The sequence below is a fragment of the Pipistrellus kuhlii genome, unplaced genomic scaffold (genome assembly GCF_014108245.1).
Source record: "Pipistrellus kuhlii isolate mPipKuh1 unplaced genomic scaffold, mPipKuh1.p scaffold_m20_p_98, whole genome shotgun sequence".
In the NCBI taxonomy this organism is placed as follows: Eukaryota; Metazoa; Chordata; class Mammalia; order Chiroptera; family Vespertilionidae; genus Pipistrellus; species Pipistrellus kuhlii.
This window is the reverse complement of record NW_023425604.1, coordinates 144,432-163,988: the sequence shown is the minus strand read 5'-3', so window position 1 is coordinate 163,988 and position 19,557 is coordinate 144,432. Positions and strand designations below refer to the sequence as shown.

The 19,557-nt window shown below is 40.4% G+C and overlaps 1 protein-coding gene across 1 annotated transcript in view; it reads right to left on the bottom strand.

Moving 5' to 3' along the window:
- The window catches only part of LOC118714119 (oral-facial-digital syndrome 1 protein-like), a 69,812-nt gene that overhangs the window by 36,146 nt on the left and 14,109 nt on the right, over positions 1–19,557 (bottom strand). Inside the window, 9 exon segments of the mRNA XM_036429048.1 lie at positions 607–832; positions 834–930; positions 932–1,152; positions 5,270–5,368; positions 5,896–6,026; positions 7,441–7,630; positions 8,598–8,692; positions 11,123–11,193; positions 17,974–18,080. Coding sequence (XP_036284941.1) covers positions 607–832; positions 834–930; positions 932–1,152; positions 5,270–5,368; positions 5,896–6,026; positions 7,441–7,630; positions 8,598–8,692; positions 11,123–11,193; positions 17,974–18,080 — 1,237 coding nt within the window.

The window sequence follows — 19,557 nt, the reverse complement described above, 5'->3', positions numbered from 1 at the left end:
AAAAAAAACCAACTCTTTGTTTTAATATTTTGTATTGTGTTTTTGGTCTCTGTCATTTATCTCCACTCTGATATTTACTATTTCCTTTTTTCTGCTTACACTCGGCTTTTCTTGTTGTTCTCTTTCTATAACTCTTTGGGGTTGTAGGGTTAGATAACTTACAACCATTGTTTGTTTTTTGGGGGTAGGCTTGTAGAGCTATGAACTTCCCTCTCAAAACTGCTTTCACTGTATACCATAGATTTTGGATTGTTCTTTTCTTCTTTTCATTGTTGCTTGTTGCCATGATATCACTCATAGGATTAATAAAACTAATCAGTAGTAAGGGCAAAGACATTGACTGTAATTCTCTGAACACATCTGTAAGCCTAGCAAAATGGCAGAAGTTGCTCTATCCCGTTGCCTACCACAACCTTATGCGACAGAGGAGAAGTCTCTGATAAGCAGGCAACCATAGGCTCAGTAAGGACAAACCTACTCAGGCTAAAGACTTCCTAGGCCCAGCAAGCACAGGCTTTTTCCGCCTTCTTGCTATTTAGGGCTCTCTCACTCTTACTCAGATGAGAGGACCATGCAAGACCTGAAAACTTTTCTGCAGTAGCTTACCTTCCAGAAACATTTCATCATCAAGGCTTCATTTAGCAAGGGGAGTGAAAGAGAGGCATCTGTCAGAGCCTGTGCAGAGCTGTGAGCGTGCACTGCCCAGCACTTCTGCCATCCTGCCTTCTTTCTCAAAAGTACATCTTTCTGAGGAATCTGAAACGATGCTCAAGAGTTTCTTGAAAATGTGGGGAGGCAGGCTCTTCAATGCTAGTGGGCTTCTAGCAATAGAGAGAGTACTGACTAATTCTCTGATAGTAATCTAAGAAAGCTTTTTCTAAGTAATCAATCTCTTGCTCTAGCTCTTTCATTCTTGCCTTGGTGTGGTTACAAATGCAAGGTAAGAAACAGGGAGCAACCAACGGTACTTGTATCTGGATAATTTATGATCCTTGGTGTAACTGTGTCTGCCATCAGCTTTTCCTGTTTAAGAAGATTTTTCAAGAAATCCCTGCTTGTTTCACCATTAGGAGACATCGTAAATCCATTGCCAGAACGATGGAATAGAGATGGCTTTGGATTGTAGTAGACTTCGTTTTCCAGAGCTGCAGACTACACAAAGATAATGTGACTAATAAGCAGAGAAAAAAATTCAAGTATGCTTGAGAATTTAAAAAATAAATGAAAGGATGTAGTAATAAGAGCAAACATGCACACTAAGTAATTTATGAAGCCACAATAATTCTAATTACTTATTAGCATTTATTTAGAGCATTTATGTACCAGTTATAACTTCATAGACTTTGCTTTTAGGCCTTTTTTCAATCCTCATTCAAAGATATATTTTCCATTGAAGAGTGAAAGGGAAAGTAGAGGGACAGGGAGAGGGAAGAGAAACATCAATATGAGAGACACCTCAACTGGTGCCTCCCACATGCACCACAAACCAGGGATGGTGAGCAAACCCACAACTGAGGCATATACGCTTGACAGAAAATGGAGCCTTCCACCTTTTTGGCTGCACGCCATTGCTCTAACAATTGAACAGAGCCAGCCAAAGCTAGGCCTTCCTTCTTAATGCATGATATTACTTCATAATCCATGATCCACAATCTTAAACTCAAAAAAGCTCTTGAGAACTGAAAACATATTCATAATTTATTTGATAACAAAGTCTAGGCACACCTAAATTCACTTTGTTGATAAACTTGACCTGAACTGATGCAAACCCATTCATTACTTTTATTTATTCTACTCAGCATGGATAGTCACATATTTGACTGCAAACATGATTCACTAAAGAATGCTGACCCAGAATCCCCAGGGTTGTGGCAAAACCAGTATAGGGCCCAATCTACCTATACCAATAAAAGCCTATGTGGTCGTCACACCCTCATAATCCATCAGCAGGAGTCTACTAGTGCAGCATGCACACACAGATGGGTGGGGACTTGAGGCTGTGTGTACAAGGTGGAGCCTGGGGGCCCCATGTGACAAGCCTGGGGTGCAGCAGTCTTTTCGCACCAAGGGTTCAGGAATTTGGAGAAGGAGCTGAAGCATAAATAGTACACTAATCAAGAAATATAAATTTAGAAGGCATGGAGGAAAGCCAGACAAAAACTAGCTCTCTAGTGGAGTGGTTCACCATTATCTCTGGACCTACGACTTTTTATTCACACATTTTTTCCCTTTAGCAAAGCAAACACACATATTCAAGATAAGGTTTGGTAAATAGTAAAAGATTATCAGGTTAGGGGAATTGCTTTCAGCCATTCAACAAGCAATAGGTAATGAGCAGATTTTCAGCCCTGCTGAATATCAAAGCCCATCAGCCTTCTGGCATACTTCTCACATTTATTATAACCTACTGGTCTTAGCCTCCAGCATTGGAGGTCCTGTGGCCCTGCACACCATGGATGTGGGGCCCCTGGCTCTAGCCTATCTCTTTGGGACAAGCCATCGAGGAGCCCCGAATGGGTGGGAGGGACCTACCTCTTTGGGGCGTTCGACTGCAGGGATTCAGCACTGTGGAGACCCGCTCCCCGAATGCAGGTATTTCATGCACCAGGCTTCTAGTCTGTAATAAAATAAAATGAAATAACCATATGTGTTAATTAGACCAGACAACCAAACAACCTTCTAGGCATTCTTTGGACAACCTTCTGGAAGAAGCTATGGCTAGGAGGGTTGAGGCAAACAATCGCAGCTGCAAGGACTGAGCCCTTTGCACAAATTTCATGCATTGGGCCTCTAATTTTCAGATAAGGGCGTGAGGATCTTCAACCACAAAAGGCTAACAACTCTGCTCCTCCCACATTACAACTGGAGAGCTGAGGCTGGGTCATACAGGTAGGGAGGTGTACAGATGCTTGGGCATCCTAAGCAAAACCAAAACATGCACAGCCAATATTGTCACTATTCCTCTCCAGCAATGCCTCAAGGGCAATGCCTGTGTTTGAAAGGGTTCCATCCTAAACTATTTTTCATCATTCAAGACCACTGTATTTCAGAGCTGAGGGCAGTTTGACAAATAGACTTGAGAGAAAAATAAGGAACAGGAAGGAATCAAGAAATAAAAGTAAAACTAGTGTAGAAGATGGGATTGGAACTGAGGAGGAGAGAGCACAAATGGGGGAACTTAGGGAGGCTCGGGAACAGGAAATTTGGAAACCAGTTCAACTGCTAACACAAAGAAACTTCCTTTTGAGCTTTGTACCTCAGCTTCAGTACACTTGTTCTGAAGCAGGAAGGGGCAGATAGTATGCATCCTCAAGGAACACATGAAGTAACATGATAGCAGTAATACTTCTGAGTATCTGATGTGTTCCACTCAATTGAGATCCATCTCATTTTGCCTTCTTCAACCATGACAAAGAAGGTATTCATATCCCCGTTGCAATGAGGAAACTAAAATCCAAGTGTAGCTGGAAAAATCACTGGGTAAATTTCCCCAACATTAGTGCAAGTGGGTAACTCTTGCAATATCACCAGAAAAAGACTTTTCTAAGACTCCCACACGGTAGAATGAATGGATTTTATTGGCATGTAATTATATTTTTTGATTTGCACAGTTCAATATCCCTTAACCTAGTCCTGAAAAGGGTGCAGATGGGGTCCAGGAGAATCAAAAAAGTAGGGCCAGTATCCAGAGTGTCCATTCTATGGTGGGTCAGTATACAATTTAGCATCAGGCTACGTTTGGTCCATCAGCACATTGTGTGAAGAAAAAGGAGTTAAGAACACCATAAGCTGGGAATCTGAGCAAGTAAGAGAGAGGGGCTTCTTTGTTCAGGAGCTTAAATATTAAATATTCCTATATTTGCACTAGCATGCCTATTTCTGGCTACTAACTTGTTCCCAGGTTTGACTGACATGTAAGCATCATGAAGACCTTACTGAGCTTGTGTTTATAGTCTATTGCCTTCTCACAGTGATCTTCAGGGAATAAACTTGGAGACAATTAACTGCAACTCCCTGGGAAAGCTGTATAAATGGCATGTCTCTATTATCTAATCTTCCCTTTACTCCTTTCCTGTTAATAACCAGGTAATTATAATGATTATTACAAAGACATTAAATGTATCCAAGGTTAATTAATGACTTAAAAATTGAGGTGCTTAAAACATAAATATTATATATAATCAATGTGATTATCTATCTATCTATCTATCTATCTATCTATCTATCTATCTATCTGAAAGCCTAACAGGTCTACCAATCACTATGGCATGCACTGATCATCATGGTGCAGACACTCAACACAGGAGCTGCCCCCGGTTGTGCATCCACTCCCACTCAGCTGACTGACTTATCCCGGAGGCCAACCAGCCAGCAGCAGCTGACTGACCTATCTCGGAGGCCAACCAGCCAGCAGCAGCAGCCACTCACTCCCTCAATAGTTCTGCAGATCCAATCTCTGGAGAACAAAGTCAGGCATCAGTGGACCAGCACAGCACAGCGTCACTGGCCTCTTGGAAGTTGGCCTCAGGCACCACAGCCCAGCCGCTTCCCCTCCCTAAATATTACACAATGAAGAAATCTTGTCAATCTGCACAAACATCAGGGATAAATCTAGATCCCGATGAGGCAAGGGTGTCCCACTACCTGCCTGGAGTGCCAGTCGCATCCTGCACCCCTGCCCCAAATCCTTTTGGGACAGGCACCAGATGCAGGTGAGCAGCCTACAGCAGACAAGCCTCTCCTGATCAGGACTAACTGAGCACGAGCCTGCGGCAGGCACAGCAGGGTCAGGATGAGTGTGAGCAGTAGGCAGTAGCAGTAGTGATGGACTGCCAGTTTCAGCCCAATCTCCACGGGTAAAACCAAGGGACCCCCACCCATACAGTAATTCATGCACCAGGCCTCTAGTGTGACATAAGTCACTCTGCTTCTCACATATTTTACTCATCTCTCAAGGAACAGGTAAAGCCCCTAAAGGGTCAGATTGCTCTTATTATCAAGATAACAAATATAAAAGTAAAACCAAGATCCATGAATTTGGGGACCTCTGTGCCATCATAGCTTTCTTATTTGGGGTTTGAGGCTCTCCCAAGCCACAGGAACCTATAAAAGCAAGTCACGTTAGCTGATGACTGGTTGGTATTTCTGAAATGGACAGAGTTTTTACTTCTAAGATGACATTTCTATGGCTTTTCCCCTACCACGAGAATTACTCAAATTTCAATAAGAATCATTACATTTTCATATATACCAGAAGTTTTACATATACATTTTTCAGGCACAATTTTAAATCAGCCACCTGTATAGTTAATCTCTTTACAGAGGCATCATAATCTAATATCTGGGCCTTCAGCTTTGCATTCTCAATCTAAAAAAAAATTTAAAGGAGGGAAAGAAATCAATGTAAAAGAAATCCCAGGTCACTTCAAAAGGAACAAGACTTTTATCGGGTTTATTCTCTTTTCCGTTTTGCCCATTCCACGCAGCTTTATGTCTGTAGCCCACAGGTCCGTAGGAAACAACAGAGCACACAATCAAGTTTGCCACCGCCCTTTGCACTTATCTCACAGAACAGCTCTGTAAGGCATGAGGCAGATACCAGAGGGTCAACAGTTCTAAGTTATAGAGCAAGAATCAAGACACTACTAAAGGGCACAATCGAAACTGGGACAATTTTACTTATGAGTTTGCTTTCCTTGGGATTTTATTACTGTTATGAACAGAGTTATATCATCACTCAAGCATTTCTCAGGTGAAAAGGTTATCTAAGAATAGTGAGGAAATAATTTTTGATGTTAAATCCAATCTGATTTACATTGGTATGACATATACCAAGCTTACATGTGTACACAGTGGACCAGACTAACACTTGATCAAATACAGATCAGTACTCACTTCACTTTGCAGCTGTCTATGCAGAGCCTCCTTGTGAGTTTCAAACTTCTTATGCCCCAACACGATAGTAGCTTCCACTTTCTTCAACTGTTTCTGCAAATTTACCAGTGCAGGAGATAACTGAGCTATACCTGAGAAGGTAAAAAAGCCTGGTGATTATCAACAGTAAGTGTTTTCATTTCACTTAACAAAAGCAGCTAAAGATATTTTAAATTGTTCTTTCTTTTCTTTGTAATTATTAATCTCATATTAAAGGACTAAGAGCACAAATTTCAGAAGAACTTAATGCATGCAAATACAAAATTCACTACTCTTTCTAATCCAAGTTAAGAATAATTTTTTTTCTAACCCTCTAATTGACCTGAAAGTGTAGCCCTCTACCAAAATCTAACTACCCCTAGATCTAAGCTGATCTGTGCACCAGTCAGCAACACTAGGGGTTGAAGCAGGCATCAGATGGAGTTCCACCATTTCAGTCACTGCAGAACCCTTTGAAGCAGTTGTTCTCAACCTTTCTAATGCCGTGACCCTTTAATACAGTTCCTCATGTTGTGGTGACCCCCAACCATAACATTATTTCATTGCTACTTCATAACTGTACCTTCCGATGGTCTTAGGCTCTACAGCAGTGGTTCTCAACCTGTGAATCACAATCCACTGGTTGAGAACCGCTAGCAGGGTCACCTAAGACCATCGGATATTTACATTACGATTCAAAGCAGTGGCAAAATTAGTTATGAAGTAGCAACAAAAATAATATTACGCTTGGGGGTCACCACAACATGAGGAACTAAATATATTAAAGGGTTGAGGTATTAGAAAGGTTGAAAACCACTGTTCTAAAGGGTGATTCATGTCGTTTAGTCACTAACGGTGGTGTAGTTCTTTGGGCTAGTAATGGGGCCATGTTGTTAACTCCTTGAGCCCACAGTAGGAGTGGAGAACCTTTTCTCTGCAAGGGCCAAATGATTATAACATCATACAAAATTATCAACTTAAAAATTAGTCTCTATATTTGATCAAACATTTAATTAATTCACCCCTAAAGCTTTGGCAGGGCCAGACCAAAAGATTTTATGGGTCTTCTATGGCCTATGGGCAGGACAGTCCCCACCCCTGGCCAGAAGATCAGGGAGAGAAGAATTCCAAAAATTGGGAGAGAAAGATCTGGCACAAGCACAGAGCAATGGTGAGAGATCATCCTGTAAGCATTGGGCCAGCCCACGGCCAATATACTCAGTGGAGGTGAGGGTACAATGATGGAGAGGGAATAACAACCCCAGCCTCACTCTCTCATTCCTCTTCCTCATTGGCCAAACCTGAGCAGCAGAGGGTGAGGGGAGATTTGTACAATCCAGAGCGGCAGATTAGTAGTTTAAAACTACTTCTTAGTGACACAAATAATATACAACAGCAAGCAAAAAGGAAGTAACTTCAAATTGAAAATCTTAATTCCATAAAATTTTCCTGATTGAAGCCTTCCTTACAAGTACAAAGCATAGTTTCATGAATTACAAATACAAGTAAACCAGGAAAAAGGCATACAGTTTAAGAGATAGAAGTTTTCATTTCTGCTCTCTTCCACTTGTTGTTCAAGTAATTTATTTTGAGCGTGAAGCTCTAATTTCTCTTCTTTTAGAAGTGAATAGTCACTCATCTCTTTCATCTTTTCATTCAGCAGGTGGTTTTGATTGGTTATTTCCAAGAACTGGGCCTTGAGAGATTCAAGCTCAAGCTGGAATTGAAAAAAAGAAAAAAAAAGTGCATTTAAACAGTTACTGAAGTATAGCTTCAGTACATAAAAACTGGCAGTCTGCTATAAGAGGGGAGTCATAATATAAGTAAGATCACTGGACAGAGACTCATTCTCTGAAGTAGTAAGAGCCCGATTCCAACAAGGACCTCGTATTTTGCCCTGGAGGGGGCGGGGTAAGTTCATCCAACCTTATACTTATACAGAATCCTGGCCTACAAAGCAAGTGCTTCTGTTTAAGTTTGTTACCTGTTTTCCAGATACAACTAAAGTCCCAACAGCAATGTTTTTAAATATGAAAAGCTGAGTTATCACAAACATGCTGTGGTACTTTCCTTTTTTATACACATCTCATGTTTACATACAAAAGTCTACAATGTTCTCAAATAAATAGGTCATTACAGCTGCCAAAATACATTTTATGTGCAGGATATATCCAGGTATATCAAGTTCCAGCTCTAACCTTCAGAGAGCACATGTGATGAACAGAAGGAAAATAAAGTGGCATGTGAAAAACGCATCTCATTCTGTTTTAACCTGTAAGATCCTGATGTAATGACAGGAATGTTCACTTTCTGCTGATGGAAGGAAGAAGAGACTGAAGAAGAAACTAAAAGCACTGGCCACCTGCTCTGGGCTAAGCAAGCACATGTTAGCTCACCATAGAACCTCAATCATGCATGTTTAAGGAACTTGTTTGAGGTACACAAGCAGGAAGGGAGAGACACAGATAAAGTAGGACTCCAGGACCCAAAGGACATATTTCCCATGCTTCCCTATGAGACTAAGAGAGAAAGGAAAAACTATTAAATTAACTTAAATTGGGACATCACCTTCTTAGTCATAAAATAAACAGTCTAAACACATCAAGCTAAATAATGTATGACTGAAATTAAAATTTCATATACTGCTAACATCGACTTCAAAAACCAATAGGCCTAGCAATTACCTCAAGTTCTTTTACCCTGGTTGCAGAATCATTCAAAACTTCTTCCTGTTTTGAATTGTCAGCCAAGGGTGGCTCTTGCAAAAGAATAGCATCTTCTGAAAGAGAAAGCCAACCAAGTAAAATCATGTTTTTCTAGTCAATAAAAACTCATTTAAGAATTTACGGACAATGTCAGATCTAATGACTGTTATTTCATCATCTAAAAGAGCAGGTGTCAGAGTAAAAACCCAGTAGGGAAAGCAAGAAATAAGCCCTATTTTCCAATAGGTGATGGGAAGTCTTAATGGTTATGTATGTGGTGAACTTCCTTCCATTACACATACTAACCAGTCCCAACAGACCCTCATGCCCAAAGATCTGAATTTCTGTAAATACAAAGATTTGTCTTGTGATTTTGTCGCTATTTCATTATTTCCACTTCATTTAATATGAGTCTATGCAGATACATCATAAAAAAATTATCTGACTACACGATGGTACTAATTCTTAAAGAAATATTAATCTAGTCTCCACAAGAGACTAGGCGTCCTTATGGGTCTTTATCAAGTACCCAGCTCTGGTTTATTCCAAAAAGTCCTTTGAAATTTCCACTTTAAGTTCAACTTCTTTTCATAGGCAAGTTTCTAGAAATATACTGAAATGTAAACTTTCAAGAAATTGAAAAATTATTCAACTTTGCTACTCCTGGGTTAGTTATAAAACAGTTTAGGAAGTTACCTCAGGTAAAAATACCATGAGGTGCCCTAACCAGTTTGGCTCAGTGGATGGAGTGTCGGCCTAAGGATTGGGGGGTCCTGGGTTCAATTCCAGTCAAGGGTATGTACCAGTGGGGGGGCGTGCAGGAGTCAGCTGATCGATATTTCTCTCTCATTGATGTTTGTACTTTCTATTCCTCTCCACCTCTCCCTTTCTCTCTGTAGGTCAATGATATATATATATATATATATATATATATATATATATATATGTATGTATTGGATATATATACACACACACACACACACACACACACACACACATATATATATATATATATATATATATATATATATATATATAAATAAATTAAATACCATGAGGCATAAAAATATATTACAAATATGCCCTAGCCCAGTAGTCAGCAAACTCATTAGTCAACAGAGCCAAATATCAACAGTAAGACGATTGAAATTTCTTTTGAGAGCTAAATTTATACACTTAAACTTCTTCTAACACCACTTCTTCAAAATGGACTCGCCCAGGCCGTGGTATTTTGTGGAAGAGCCACACTCAAGGGGCCAAAGAGCAGCATGTGGCTCACGAGCTGCAGTTTGCCAACCATGGCCCTAGCCAGTTTGGCTTGGTGGATGGAGCATCTGCCTGGAGACTGAAGGGTCCCAGGTTCCATACCAGTCAAGGGCACATGTCTGGTTGCAGGCTCGATCCCCAGTGGGCTGCGTGCAGGATGCAGACAATCAATGATTCTCTCTCATCATTGATGTTTCTCTCTCTCTCTCTCCTTCTTTCCTTCCTCTTTGAAATCAGTAAAAATATATTAAAAGAATTAAAAAAAAGGAACCAGGGAATGGAGAAGATAAAATTTTCCATAAATAAAAATGAAGTCTCTCATGATTAAAAACCATAATGAGATATCACCTCCCATTTGTCAGAATGGCTACCATCAATAAATCGATAAATAATAAGTGCTGGCCAAGATGTGGAAAAAAGGGAACCCGCATACACTGTTGGTGGGAATGCAGTTTGATGCAGCCACTATGGAATAACAGTGTAGAATTACTCCCCGCAAAAATAAATAAATAGTAAGAGCAGCCATATAATCTAATAATTCTACTTCTCGGTATATGTAAAAAACAACAACACACTAACTTGAAAAGACAAATAAATGCACCCCTATATTCACTGCAGCATTACTAGTAACAGACTAGATTTGTAAGCAACCTAGACTACCATCAACAGATGGATATATGGATAAAGAAGATGTGGTATATTACTCAGCCATAGAAATGAATAAAATCTTGCCATCTCTGACAACATGGATGAACCTAGAGGGTTTTATGGTGAAGTAAGTCACAGAGAAACACAAATATCCTATGGTTTAACTTATACAATATGTGGGATCTTAACAAATAAAAACAAAACAATAACAACAAAAAACAGGCACATAAATATAGGTAACAAGCAGGTCTTGGCTAAAGGGGAGAAAAAAAAGTAAATTGGGGAAGAAAAACCTCCTGATTATCCTACTTCTTCTCAGGTTAAGGTCATTTTTGGCATGTAAAATTAAAAGAACAAAATAATGGTTAATTTTGTAGTAACAATAAATGTAAGCTATATATATATTTGTATGTGAGTGTATGTGTGTATATATGTATATGTGTGTGTATATATGTATATGTGCGCGCACACACACACACACACACACACAAATATATTTATATATTTAAATTTATAACAGGCCCAATTTAGGGAGCTAATAACCTATGTCAGAAATTTAAAAATGCAGCTTTCTTCTCCCCAAGAATCACCTTTATTCTTCCTGTCCTCTTCAACCAGTTTAGTTCTATTGAAGTAGTCATCCTTTAGTCCATGTTGATACCTGCGAATCAGAATGACTAAAATGAGTTTCTTATCACTTTCCTGGACAGATTACTATAATGTAAGGGTTTCTGTGGCACCTGGGTACCTAAGGGCATATACTTGGCCATGCATAACTTCAAGGATTCTCAGTAATAAAGCCAGAGATCCAAATTCTGAATATAAAACTTGCTACAATCCTATAAATTGATCACCAAAATTCAGGTTATTGTGAGATTACTGAGAACAATTATTCCATGGTGGTCTGGATTGGCACACAAAAGTAAATTAAGTTCAATTTATACCGGTACAACTGACTCTAAATCTCAAGAGATAAGAAGTCAGTCACATCCACCTGCCTTGCCCTGGCCCCTTCTACCCCCCAGAAGAACTTTTGCCTCAAGGTTGGGAATAGTGTTGGGAGCCAATTTTGACTACCTTCACGTCTGGGTTAGAAATACCAAAAGCACGCTTTCAAGAAGTTTTACGTATATCCACCAACTGCCACTAGTAGACGTTTCAGTTAAGGAAAGAGAAGCACTCCTGTGGCAAGTATCCTGTGAACTCTAATCCGTGCTAAAATCATAGAGGGTTGCACACCAGACAACACCAAACGGTTCATGATCTGCGAGGCAGTGGAAAGTTAACATACACATTTATTCATTCATTTATTCCTAAAGGTTTAACAATTTACAGACATGTCAGTGTGTGCTATAATACTCGAGAAGCTGACATACTATATGTAGAGATAACACCCATCATTTCAAAATTGATATATGGAAAGGTACTATACTTTTAAATTATAATTATTTTAAAGAATAAGCTCAAGAAACCTTTGCAAGTATGTAATGTAATATCATGACAAATTATGGTCAAGGCAGTAAAAAGAGGCCATTTATTAAGACATAGTTGAGTCACACCTTCACCAAGAATTCATGTACTCAGTTAATATTATATGAACACTGAGCACTGTAAAGTTACCATATGGGCTTAATGTGTGCACTGAGATGTTAATCCCTGCAACACATTAAAACTCATATTATAGAAAAGTCATATTAACTATAGTTATCATATTTCCTTTCCCTATATAATTTTTTTTTCTTTATTGTTAATTTTCATTTATTTCTTTTGATTCTGGCATTGCATAATCTCGGAGGAATACAGGGCACATGTTCCCTGACAAACATTATAACCACTAGCAGAATAATTTATAAATTGCCAGACACCTCCATCTTAATAGCAAGAGGGATTAGGGCACATACAGGAGGCAACAGATCGATGTTTCTCTCTCATGTTGATCTTTATCTGTCTCTCTCCTTTCCTCCCAAAGATTATTTTTTTAACTTGATTTTTTTAAAAATAGATCAACCACTTTTTATAGCTCATTTGTGTGAGCTGAGCAACTCACAGGGTGCCGGAAAATGAAAGCAAATACAGACCCTCGATACATGTTAGAAAAGCTACAAATAAAGAATAGAGGCTGCTATTCTCTGTACTGTAACTCTGTAAAACTATCTTAAATACTCATGGAAAAGGCTTATCAATGAAAACACACATTTTTAACCTGTTAACCGAGCGGGACCTATAAATAAGTCAAACGTAAACAATATCGGGAACCGGTAGGATGTATGAATACGTCCTTGAAATATATATATTTTTTGTAATACTTTTTTTAAATATTTTATTAATTTTTTACAGAGAGGAAGGAAAGGGGAGGGACAGAGAGTTAGAAATATCGATGAGATGAGAGAGAAACATCGATCAGCTGCCTCTTGCACCCCTTCCCCCCCCCACTGGGGACGTGCCGGCAACCAAGGTACATGCCCTTGACCAGAATCGAGCCCGGGACCTTTAGGTCCAAAGGCCGACACTCTATCCAGTGAGCCAAACCAGTTTCGGCTATTTTTTGTAATCTTTATCATTGTTTGTAAAATTTATAATTTTTTTAATTAGACGTGTCCATTTATTTTTGTCGGTATTCTTTTCTATTTTTTTGTAATTTTGTATTTTCCTTTGTGCTTTATATATAAATAAATGAAAAAATATATATATTTTTTCCGTTTATTTTCATTAAGTATAAATAAATAAAAAGAAAACATGAAATTACGTCCTAGTGAAAGAGTGCGCGCCCATTACAGGTTGTGTCATTAAAAAGGGAACTCCCTGGTTAACAGGTTAAAACACTTATCACCATAAAATGTTGTCTTATCTATTTCACTACTGTTGCCATATTTCCATCAACTTAATTCAAACATATTACTTATTTAAGAACACCAAACATTTTCTTTAGAATTTTATTCTTGAGCTTTTAGTCACAGGTCTCCTCCATGCTCTTTTTAGGCTCCTGTCTCCTAAGTGCATCAGCCACACTTTCACAATTTTCTTCTGTAGCCTCTGATATTATATTAGCAAAAACATAAAAAGTAAATTAAAAAAAATGTAATACCTGAAGTAAAGACTTTAGGAGGAAAAACAACATAATTTTAGCTCCACCAGCTAAAACTGTTACGTGATTATCACTGCTGGGAAGTAAATAGAAAGAGCCAGAGTCCTCAATCTATCCTGTGAACTAACCAAGTTACGTGGGATCTGAAGTAGCAGATGGAGAGGCATGGTGGCACCAGGGTGCAGGGAGTGTGCAAGTTTCAAGACCAAAGTTCTTTTTCATTGAAGATGATCAATTCTTAAAAAATGGTTGCAGGTAACTAACGGCCATAATAAATTAAGTTAGGTTATTTCTGTGAGATTTAACTGATTAGCCTATAGGTATAAGACAAGATTTGTTTTTGGCATTTAATAACCTAGTGATTGAATACTAAAGAGTGCTGAATAGAAAAAGATTGATGGGTCAATCAGAATTTCCAAATACTGAAAAAAGGAATTGTCTTCCCTTAGATTGAGCCGGGGAAAGTGTTAGGGAACGTTGACCATTCCAAGCAAAGGATAAAAGCTTTATCTGTTAGCACCCTCTGCTGACTAATATGTAAAGCAAAGCAGCAGTGAATTACACCTATTAGCTTACTAGATGCCTGGTGCATGAATTCATGAATGGGTGGAGTGCCTCCAACAGGCCAACAATGGGGGATCATCATCTCACCTAGTCCCGATTGGGGCAGGTGGCCAGGGAGGAACCACAAGGGGGCTTCAGGGCAAGTCCAGTCCTGATTCGCCTGGTCCTGATTGGCCAGTCCCCATCATCAAGCTAACCTGGTTAGAACATGTGTCCCCTGGTAGTTAGTGCAATCATAGCAACCAATCAGTTGACCTCTCAGTCAGATATTTAGCATATTACAGATAGATAGATAGATAGATGATAGATAGATAGATAGATAGATAGATGATAGAAAAATAGAATGAAACAAACTCACTCACTCATGGGGAAGAATGCTCAATACACACCCTCCAGCCCCTGATCCTACAAGGCTCTGGCACCCTCTTCAGCTGCCACACAAAGTAAACTGAATCGTGTGCATGGAAACCCTTTATAGGCTCCATGAGTGTGTGCTTACTTCACTGTAGTTCTGATTACCCAACATAAGGAAAGACACCCTCATTATCAGGTAACACCATCAGAGTAAGACCCCTGCTCAGCCTTCTGCAGTGGTTTTAAATAGGCCATGGCTCAACCTAGATAGTTTGGCACAGTGGACTGGGGGGTCCTGGGTTCAATACTGGTCAAGGGCACATTCCTGAGTTACAGGTTCAACCCCCAGTAGGGGCGTGTGGGAGGCAGCAGGTCAATTCTCTCTCATAATTGATGCTTCTATCTCCCTGTGCCTTTCTCTCTGAAATCAATAAAAATATATTAACAAAAATAAAAAAATAGGCCATGAATCAAACTTCACTGCTCTCCTTCCAACCAGTCTCCTCACACCCTCTTTTGTCTTCACACACCCCCTACCCTCCCACCACCCCTGCCCCCCTCCCCCCCCCACGCGCGCGCGAGCGCACACACACGCACACACACAGGCACACACACACACTGCTTGGGTATGTAAAATGGGGCCAGGATTTCTACTTCAACCCAGGGCCAATATTCTGCATGGCCCTCCTTTCCTGCCCGTTTTTGTCTCCAGTTCTATGGGGTCTCTCCCTCCCTACCCTCCAACTAACTTGGTGGGCCCTGCTCTGCCCGGTCCTCCTGTGACCTTCTGTCTGCAGCCTCCTCCTTTCTCCTCTGGGGGGTGGAACTCTCCAAAGACTGTGTGGGGTCGAAGCAGGGCTGTGAATGGTGGGGTGGGATAGGTGAGGCAGTGTAGAGTATGCAGTAGTATGGAACTGTATGGGGCAAGCCCAGGCTTTGGTTAAGAGCTGGGACCTCAGAGAAGACCTGTGACCTCCGAGAAAAGCTGCATTGATAGGTCACCAGGAAAAAAAGGGAGGGACAAGGAGCCTGTCCTATGAGAGAAGCACGGAGTTCCTTGGCTACCCCCACCCAGCAGCTTTTCTAGGTCCCTGCACAGCTATTATCCTCTACCCCTTGCTGCCTCCGTTTCAAGTGTGGGACTAGGTTTCTTCGACTCAGCCCCGCCTGCCTCTGTGCTACTTTCAGAGAGTTGAGGCCACACCTTGGCTTGAGCAGGCACGCCTGGCCTGTCCCCTGTAATGGTGTTACCCACTCTCCTGGAGTGAAACTTAACAAATGAAAATAAGCAGCTGGGGAGATTATAAATTGTGCACTGAGAATGCCACAGACTGCAGAGGGCTGTACAGTCCACAGCTCTCAGATCATGTGTAACAGCGTGCCCAGCCACCTGGTCCCTTCTGGCTCCCACCCCACCCATCTATCCAGGACTCTGGCCAAACCCTGGGAACTTCCTAACGCCTCACTTTCCAGTCCAGCCCAATAGCATCCAATCCAACCTACTGATTGGAGCATCTGCCTCCTGGTGGTCAGTGCCCATCATAATGACTGGTCAAGCAGTTGAACTCACAGCAGAACTCGAGTTGAGGGAATAATTTACATATTAGGCTATTATTATATAGAACTAGAGGCCCAGAGCACGAAAATCGTGCAGGGAGGTGTTTCCCCTCAGCCTAGTCTGCACCCTCTCCAATCTGAGACCCCTGGGGGATTGGGCCAAAACCGGCAGTGGGACCTCTCTCTCTCATAATCCCAGACCTCTGGCTCCTACCTATTCACTTGCCAGCCTTCCTCTAACTGCCCCTTCTCACCTGGTCGGCCCCAACTACACCCCTCCCACCTGCCAGGTTGGTCCTTATTGCTTTTCCCAATGGCCTGGTCCCACCTTACTCCCCCCACAGCTACTGACCTGGTCGCTCCCAACTGCCTGACCCCCCAATATGGTCCCCCTCACTGCCCCTCCTGCTGGCCTGGTTGCACCCAACAACCCCCGGACCTGGTCACCCTCATTTGCTCCCCCTGCCGGCCTGGTCATCCCACACAGCCTGCTGTCCAGTCATTTGGTCATCCCTCACAAACCTCCCTGTCGGCCTGGTCACCCCACACAGCCTGCTATTTGGTCATTACTGTTACTGTGGCAGCATCCTGGACAATTCGCATATTCCTCTATTATTAGTATAGATATCAGTGATTTTCAACCTTATTTATCTCTGACACACAAACTACTAAAAATCTGCAGCATGCCAAAAATATATTTTCCCATTAAAAAAACAACAGGTATATTTTTGATTCATTCACAATGAACAGCTATTCTGTGTTGACTGTTGTCATTTTTTTTCTTAAATCTGAGGAAAAAGAGGTTAATGCCCTGAATACAGTCAGATATTACATGTTTTAAATATTCTTTAGCATACCAGTTGGAAATCACTGGCTTGTATGTCACTTTCCTTTTCTCTCATGATCAATTTAACACTTCAGTACTGCTTAGAACAGAGCAATGTAGGCAGAGATGAAAAATAAAATGAATTAAGCCTACATAAAATGAGCTAATAACGTTAATGAATAAGAGTATCTTTGAGAGTCAACTACTAATAGAACCCTAATGGAAAAGAATGCTCATTGCATAAACTGGTGAGCTTGCTAGGAATGGCAGAAGAATGAAATATTGGTGAACACATATCCATCACAAATCAAGTCAGAGCCACTGCACTGATTTACCACATGCACATGAAACCGTTAGATCTTAATGACTGAACATAAGTGTGGAACATAATATGTTAAGAGTTGTTAGCTTCTTCAAATGACTTGTCTGGTTTTACTGTAGCCTGATGATGGTATCTCGCAGCCTTTTATCCCTGTAGGGAACCATTATAGGGTTAACCCCAAACTGACCTGCTGACAAAGTCGAAAACAAGTCCCAGCTTGGAGGGCATAGTCCTCTAAGCATAATTACAAGCTTAATCTTGTAACTGCTCCCTAGATCTTTCCTGGGTAGCTAGGAGGGGATGCCAAAACAAGTGAAACTTATAAGAACACTGTAAATTACCTTGTTTACCCCAGACTATAAATAAAGCATCAGCTTGGCAGTCTGGATCTGTTCTGTGGCCTTAGCCAGGCACAGAAGATCCACCTAGACCTACCTAGCTTATTCTGTCTGTCTGTCTGTCTATCTGTCTCTGTCTTTTTCTTCATCCTTCATTGGACCTCCCTCAAGCTCACCAAACCCTTGGCTGTGCTGGCGCAGCACAATCCCAATATCTAATATTCCAAAAGTAAAATCCTAGTCTTTGTTTCTCTCAACTTATGCCTTTTAAAACCAAGTGATGGCACCTTTAAAACCAAGATCTCTTCTTAGCAATTAGCATTAGAATAATTGGATGAATTTAGTTTCTTTTAAACTCATAGAGTTTGAGTAGTCAAAATGAAAACATTACTTACCAATAAAAAGCTTCAATTCTTTGGTTCAGCTCTACTTCTCTGCTTCTTAGAAAATTGATATCTTTTAGTAGAAGCTGCCTTTGATCATAAATTTCTTTTGTCTCCGTCTGTATAGGAAAGCATTAATTTTTAGCAAGCAGGTGAAGAAAATAAAACAGATTTGAATTAATGTACTACTTCCTACATTCCAGAGAACAAAGTACACACATTTAGAGAAACAATTTCACTTTTAAGACATTTGCACTTCAAGGTATGCATTTTGCCTATTCCAGTTACACAAGAATTTACTGCCTAATCCAATGACTATTAAGCTATATTATCCTAATATCCCTTGTGTAATTATTCTACTTAATTAACATTAAGTATTTGATTTAATTAACATTAATCAGACACTTCCTTAACATTTTGATAAGTTCTCTAGGAAAAGAAAAAAAAAATTTTAATGAGATAAAACTTAAGAGTCCCCATGGTTCAGTCTGAAAATTTCAAGTCATATGCAGTTCTGACTCAGAATGAACAAGCTGGTATGACACTGAAAAATAGATCACACATCCATTTGCGTGTTCACTGAGCAAGGATTTACTGAATATGTAAGAAAGCACACTGGGTGCCGAAACCGGTTTGGCTCGATGGATAGAGCGTCGGCTTGGGGACTGAAGGGTCCCGGGTTCGATTCCGGTCAAGGGCATGTACCTTGGTTGCAGGCATATCCCCAGTAGGGGATGTGCAAGAGGCAGCTGATCGATGACTCTCTCTCATCGATGTTTCTAGCTCTCTATCTCTCTCCCTTCCTCTCTGTACAGAATCAATAAAATATATATATTTAAAAAAAAAAAAAAAAAGAAAGCACACTGGGAGATGGATATAAAAAGATGAATAGTTATAGTCCCCATGTATTAAAAGATTCATGATTTGCTAAGGAAGAAACAATCATACTACAATGTGATGATTAAGGGAGAAACAATCATACTACAATGCGATGTTTTCACAACCAAAGTCTAGTCTCCACAGCAGGAATGATGCCTAAATGAGTCCATCAATGGGAGTCAGGGAAGGTGTCACCAGGAGGCAACATTTAAGCTGGAATTTGTTAAAAGAAAAGGGGATGGACAGTCGGTTGGTAGAGTAAAGGTATGGTGCCCTTTATGACAATGCCAACCTTCTCTAGAGCCTTCAGATAATCCAACTAAATGGAGACAGGCTAACTGGTTGATCTAATCTAGTCAGTCACTTGTTTTGAAATTGAAAGTGCTAGTCTGAACACAACCATCATCTCAAAAATCAGTGCTTCCAACGTTTATGTTTTATAGCTAAAATAAACCTAATTTCCAGAAATGCTACACAAAATTGTAAAGGGGATGCAATCACCATTAATAACTGGTTCTTACTGAGAAGTTCCAAGGAAGGTTGACACTGGGAGGAAGCCTTTTACTCGACCATCTCATGGTATCAGTAGTTCTGGCTGCACATAGAAAACCATGACCCCAAATCCCTTGGTTTGACACCCCATCGGAAAGGAACTGTTTTTCCTAAAGAAACAATCCAATCCCTTTTGCTGACAGACACTTCCCACCATTCCTCAAC